The sequence below is a fragment of the Nannospalax galili genome, unplaced genomic scaffold (genome assembly GCF_000622305.1).
Source record: "Nannospalax galili isolate Female #2095 unplaced genomic scaffold, S.galili_v1.0 scaffold7, whole genome shotgun sequence".
Taxonomy (NCBI): Eukaryota; Metazoa; Chordata; class Mammalia; order Rodentia; family Spalacidae; genus Nannospalax; species Nannospalax galili.
In genome coordinates this window covers 1134021-1140970 of record NW_008359081.1, presented here as the reverse complement: position 1 = coordinate 1140970, position 6950 = coordinate 1134021, and the positions used below count along the sequence as shown (strand labels likewise).

Below are 6950 nucleotides of genomic sequence, written 5' to 3'. Positions count from 1 at the left end.
ACTATTCTTCTCTCTCAGGTTCCTTCTTTCCCTGGCTCCCTTCCATATTCCTGGTTCCTGCAGCTACATCAGGATATGCACTCACTTATAAAGATTTGGTGCTAGGATCCACAAATGAGGGAGAACATACGTCTTTTGTTTTTCTGAGTCTGTTACTTCACTTAGTGTAACAATCTCTACGTTGTTTTGTATGTGCATGTGGAGGTCAGAGGACAAGTTACAGGAGTCAGTTCTCACCTTCCTCCATGTGGGACCCAGGGATTGAACTCAGGTAGTCAGGCATTGGTGGCAAGCACCTTTACCCACTGAGCCATCTTATCGGCCCTTAAATGATCAGTTCTTTTTTTCAAATATTTTGTTATTTTTATTTTATGAGAATATTGCCTGCATATGTGTAAGTGCACCTGTGTCATACAATGCCCATGGAGGTCAAAAGAGGGCACTGGATCCCCTGGAACTGGATACGGATGGTTGTTAGACACTATGTGGGTGCTGGGATTCAAATCCTGGTCCTCTGCAAGAGCAGTCAGTCCTCTTAACTGTTGAGCTATCTGTGCGGCCCCTTAAATGGTCATTTCTGAGTCCTAAAAATATCTACCTGAACCTGTGGTGAGATTATGTCACAAAGAGCAGCTCACATCATTCAGTGAAATTTGACTGTGAAAGCTGGCCCCTCTCAGCTGACCACTGCTCCCTGTTGGTCAGCGCAATGACCAACATTGGGCTTAGTTCCCTGTCTATCTGAAGCTGTAGTCCAGGGACCTTGGCAGGGCCTTGCTGAGTCCAGTAAAGAGCCAATTACAGAAGGCACTCAAAAATTCAGAGTGATTCAAAAGAAATAACATAGGAAACTTTAATCCTCCTCCTGAGGAACACATCTGTCCCTGACGAAACTTCCCCTGCTTCACTTTCTCTAACAGTCATTTCCCAAGTGAACTGTAAAATTATCTAGTCCTATTAGAACATGAGCTCATGATGCAGGGACTTCTCTGCTTTGATCATCAGTCTGCACTGAGAACAGTTTCTAGCATGTTGCAGACACTGTACATTACTGAAATGGAAGCCCAGATATCATTTCTCTGTCTGGCACTGTCATTTTCAGCAGTTTCCTTTACATGAGGATGCCTATGTTCATCTGTCAATTTCACACCAGTACGGCTTAGGGTAAAGACCAGCGTTACAGGCAGGCCCTGCCTTAAGTGGAGCTGGGGGAAGGAGCAAGGCTATCATTGCACGCCTTGATCCTGGTATGGAAGTTTTGAGGGTGATAAAAGGTCGATACTGGATATTAGAATGCCCTGGCCACTGAGGGAAGAAAGCTTCAGTCCTACAGACCAAAATAAGGCATGATGAAGGTGTCATGCTTTCCAGCCATCCTCCTTCCCCTCTTCCCCTTTCTTCCTTCTCTTCCTCTCCTTCACTTTTCTTTCACACAGGGTCTCATTATGTAGCTTAGGCTGGCCTCACACGTACTCCTCCCCCATCTCCTGCTGGGACTGCAGTTGTAAACCACCATAGCCAACACATAATTTTTTATTTCTTAATGAACCACATTTAAGAATGGTTGATTGAAAAGAAAGGTTGAAAAGAAACATGTGCCACAGTAAAGCTCAGAATGGTTATCACTCTCAGTGAGACTGTTTACAATCTGTTAATAAAGTGAGCTTCTATGTCTCTTCATAACGCACATTATGCATGAGTTTGAAATACTCTCATTTTTAATTAACCAATTAATCACTGTCAATGGCTGATAACTTCTCAAGTTCATTAAAATTTCATATGTCCCCTATTTTCAAACCAGAAGGTACTGATATCTCTAATCACTATGACAGGAACTTGAGTTAAAACTTATCTTTCCACACAGAACACCAAACAAAATCCTGTATCGATTAAGCTGTTAATGGTCTTTCCTGCTGGCAATATTGGTTCCTTCTGTTTACTAACATATAGCTTATGAAGGACGTTATCTTCAAAGTCAATGTTTAAGCACCTGGAGCACTGGGAAAGATGGCAGGGTAAATGTATGTTTATATAAGTGCACTACCCCTCCCCAGCACACATGTCCAAAAACTGAGCAAAAAGCTATTTATAACAAAACTAATAAAAGCCACAGCCCCATACCATGAACTCCAGGGGCATGCCTGACAGATAAAACAAAAGACACATAAGTATGTTCTGGAAAAAGAATGATTTCAGAAACTATGAAAAATTTAGATCAAATTTAGTCCTCAAAGAAAGAGAATAAGGAGTCAAAGAGGATAACACAATGAGCCAAGAGAAGTAAATGAAAAATAAAATTTTCATAGACAGAAGCAAAAGTCACATTGCAAGCCACAAGGCCTAGGAAAAACTAGGGAAAAGAGCCAGTGAAATGGAGAGCAAGCCTTGAGAAAAAAAAATCACACGGTACTAAGGAAGACAAGGAAGTAAAAGCTACCAAAATGAAGATATGAAGATGGATGGATGAAAGATGGATGACACAGAGTCGATAGAGGAACAAGTTTTTATAGAACAGTGTAACAGTATAAAATAATACAAAATGCAGTAAGGTCTGAAATGTCTCACTGTGTACCAGGAAAAGCTACCAGACAACTACCAGTCCTAACATATACTCACATGTAATGACGTAATTTCAAGGAGAAACAAATGAAAATTGTAACCAAGGTAAGCAGGCAGGAAATGGGAAGGAAAATCCATCTGGACTCAAAGACTTCTAAGCACCAGCAGATATAGACAGTAAAATAATGTACCTAAAGAATCTGGGGGAAAGGTGCTCCAAGATTCTGATAGCCAGCCAAGTTATTACTTACGCAATAGCAATAAAAAGAATGTGCAAGAGAATCTAATTGAAGCTGTAATGCAGTCTAGCAAAACATGAAATAAACTCTCAAATGTGGTCTTTGTGCAAAAAGGCGGGCAGAGAGCACTGATCTCAGTCAAACAAACTCTAGTCACGACCTATTCTGTACTCTTAAAAGCTGCCCAATCTGCTTGTCTCCTCTGACTATGCCAGAAAGGACATACATGAAAGAAAACTTTTCCTGAGTGAAATGATCTTACATTATAGAAAATTTTTGGTTTACAGCTTATCCTTGAGGACTAACATGTCCCAGAAACTCCTCTAAAGGGATAATGTTAATCACCTGGCATATTGTTCAGAGAATTGGCTCAGGAACAAGAAGACCCAAGCACTGGCTTTGGTGCCGCTGGTCACTTGCCATGCCTTCTTGGCAAGTCACTGTACTTTGGAACTCACTTGAGAAGAAAGAGATAGTTTGCATAGTCCACCTCTTGGAATTGTAAGGATCACATGGGATGCTGAATGTGTAAGTTCTTTGGGCTCTCTAGGAAGGCTGTAAAACCATGTCACTAGATAAAAGAAGCCCTGGATTATGGATCCAAATCAGATATTGAGAGACAAAGAGCCAGATGGCTGCTATGGATCCAACTCTAGCCCCTGTCACTTCTCCATATTTTAAAGCCATATTTATCCTTGACACGACAAATATGTATTGAGTACCTACTATGCGCCAAGCACAGTTTCAAATAGTATACGTGGCTCCCAATGTTACAACAAAGTAAATGAGAGGGCATTTCAGAGAAATTGAGAAGGATTCAGCTGAAAAGGGTCAATTTTGACTTATATCATAACCTGGTATGTGGAAACTCAAAGAAAAGCCAGAGAAATGTACTTGAGTTCAGAGGATTATGCACAGTCAGCAGAAAGGAGACAGAAACGGGGAGAGTAAACTTTGGGAATTCAAGACGTTCCTGAAACTCTTCTTACAGTTGCTTTAGAAGAGAACTACTAGTCTTGATGATGGAAACAAAGACAGGAAGGAGCAGTTAGAATGTACCAGACTCAGAGGACACCAGCAAACCCAAAAAAGGATTATAAAGGACTATGGATTAAATCATTAAAACATGGAAAGAAAGCATTCCCTTTGAAAAAAGACTTGCAAAGGCTGTTACAAAATTTTTCTACACCATAACCAACCCTTATGTAGTATTTGTTATGGGTGCATGGGAATCAATGGGGGACCCTCAAACAATAAAAGCAGTGTTCATTCAAGGCAATAAAGTACCACAACCAGAATCTGTTGACTCCTTCTCTTACAGTCTAATGCACTTGAAAGTGTAAAGATGATTGGAGATTGAAACCTAGAAAGATAGCAACATACTATCTGAAGCTTATAAGGAAACTGGGATCTTTGAAAATAAAGGACCATCATTTTTACAGCTTTTCCATCAGAAGAAAACAATCATATGGAATATCTCAACCCTCAAGGCACTGCCTTGGACCTCAAACCAATAAGCCTCTCTCACTAACCTCTTGGAAGTACATCAAAATTTCTTTTTATCCATTATATGTGACTTCTGTAATGAGGTTTTTCTAAAGATAAAAGAAGCCACCAGGAGCTCAGGTAATATAGGGAAATCGAAGAAAATCAGACACCCTGTAACTAAGAGAGGCAGAGTTGCAATCGAGCCAAGTACAGCTTGTCAGAGCAAATTTCCTAGGGAAAAAGCCTTCACTGTGGTAGCTGTGAGGAAAACTACACTATAGAAATAGTGTGACTAAAGAACGAGGAATATTTTACAAGCTAAACTTTTTTGAGACAGAGTCTTGGTACATAGCCCCGGTGAGGTTCTCCCACCTCAACATCTACAGTACTGGGATTACAAGCGTGTACCACCTCGCCTGGCTACAAACTAAAACTTCTAAATCAGTGGATTCAATACTGAAAAACTGGATAGCAAAAGAAGACAGAAGTGAAGGTGGATGATTTATATGAAAAATTGTAGTGAAGAAAAATATCCTGTGGTGTTAGATCAGATATTGGACTCTGATAGCTTCTATTATTAAAGGTAAATATAACATTTCTCTTCCCTTACCCAAAGTCCTCTCTAATTCTTACTTCCAACTTTTGGCAAAAAGGTTTATGAAAATCAGATTGAGTGGATAGTTCTAATGCTAGCTAAAATTAAGAATGAAAATTATGGAGACCTATAACATTTTCCAAAATAAATTAGAAAGAATATTCCCTTCTGGCAGTCTATTTTACAATGAGTAAAGTGCATCACACAGGAAGTTCTAATTCCTAAGATGAGTGCAAAGGAATGCCATATGACAAAGGAAGTGTTAGATTGGTGAAATTTTATGGAAGCATAAATCTACACTTCCCACTCTTTATAAACTTGATATTGACAAGAAGGCAGTTTTTCACTTAAAAGTTTTGAAACCAACTTGTTAAGTGAGAATTTCCAAGACAACTTTTGGATCGCTTTAATCAATGGAATGAAAGTATACAAATGAATTTAAAAAAAAAATCAATACAGATGAGTAAGATCTAACATGAAAGTACCACACCTCAAAATGAGAATATATCCAGATGGAAGGCAGCCAAAGTCTAAATCAGAGAGTGGAGGAGGGATGCACAGGGGAGAGAAAAGCCATGGGACTTAATTTTCAAGATGTGTTCCACTGATGCCTATCACTCCCAGACTCCCCACACCCTAGCCGGAGGGTCGGAATATATCCTGGTATTTGGTCACGAGCAGCAACAATAGGATCTGCTGTATCTAGAATGAAGAAGGAAGGAGCTCAGAACCTTGGGAAGACTTCAGACACTAAACTCCTAATAACAAGATAGAGCCTATGGGCATGAGAGCTCTAAGGAAGCTTTGTGTTCTTTTCTGACAGGCGCAATGATGCCACAGCAAGATACAATGAAAAATTACCCAAGCTGCTATTTTAGTGCAAGAGCAGACTGGAGGAACTACAGGAAGGGCTCCATGGAAATGTCGAGGAAATAACCCATTCAAGCATTAGGAATAACTATAGTGCCACATTTAAGAGTTGGTAGAAGAAAGGTCTCTGGTTGACTTGCAGAAGATAATCTTTCTTCAGAGAGGACCACAGCACTCAGTTTTCTAGAAAGTTCTATTAGTCTTGATCTTGTCCCTATAAAAAAAGAATCCATAGAGTTTATGAGTATAGCTTCCTCTATTTTTAACCAAAACTTACTCAGATATGCAGTGATAATTTTTTTCAACTCTGAATTATTTTCTATAGTTACTACAGAAAAATATCAATTAATTACAAATGTAAACCTTAAAACAGTTCTTTACACTCAATGAAAAACTTGATTAGAACTGTAAAGTGACTGCTAATGCATAGGGAATTTCTTCTTGATGTGAGAAATCATCTAAATTTAGACAGTGGTAAGGGTTACAAAACTGAATATATATAAAACATCTGAACTGTATACTTTAAAAGATACGGTGTAAGAACTGTACCTCAATAAAGGCGTCAGTTCAAAAACTATCCAGAGAATAAATTTTCCTAGAATCCTTCATATATACACATCTACTTTATCATTCCTACTCCTTTACCAATAGTCCTATTTATAGAGCTCAATGGTTTTAATTGTCAAGCTAACCATTTTAGAATTTAATTTTTTGCTAAAATTTGTTAAGCTACCTAGAAGTTATTTTTTTCTTTTTTGAAACAAGATCTCACTATGTAGTTCTAGCAGGCTTGGAACATGCTACTATGTAGTCCATACATAGGATTAACAGGCATGAGCCACCATACCATGCCCAGCTAGAGTGTTTTAAATTGCCTTGGAAACAGTATTCAATTAAAGCTACCAATCCACACCCCAAATGACTCTTATTAAGGATGGCTTCTGGACCATCCAAATTACTCTACCTAGCTGAGTAATAGTTTGAATTAACTGGTCAAACTGATGCCCAACATACTATGTAGCTTACATACAGACTAAAAATGGAGTCATAGGAAACTGATCTGAAACAGGCTTTCAAGCTACTCAGCTTATTACTGGCAGAGAACAGTGAATGTGTGTGTAAGTGGAACTAAGAGAAAAAGAGCTGTAATTAAGCCCATATAGTTGGCCAGAGCACAACTCCTCCCAGAGGGGTAAAAA

At 39.0% G+C, this 6950-nt stretch overlaps 1 protein-coding gene across 2 annotated transcripts in view; it reads right to left on the bottom strand.

The window, feature by feature from the left end:
- Positions 1 to 780: 780 nt before the first annotated feature.
- Pdk3 (pyruvate dehydrogenase kinase 3) overlaps positions 781 to 6950 on the bottom strand; it is a 78987-nt gene continuing 72817 nt past the window's right edge. For both annotated transcript variants that reach the window (XM_029558436.1, XM_008822720.3), the window contains exon 12: positions 781 to 5965. In XM_029558436.1, coding sequence (XP_029414296.1) covers positions 5935 to 5965 — 31 coding nt within the window. In that variant the 3' untranslated portion in view covers positions 781 to 5934. The remainder of the gene's footprint in view (positions 5966 to 6950) is intronic.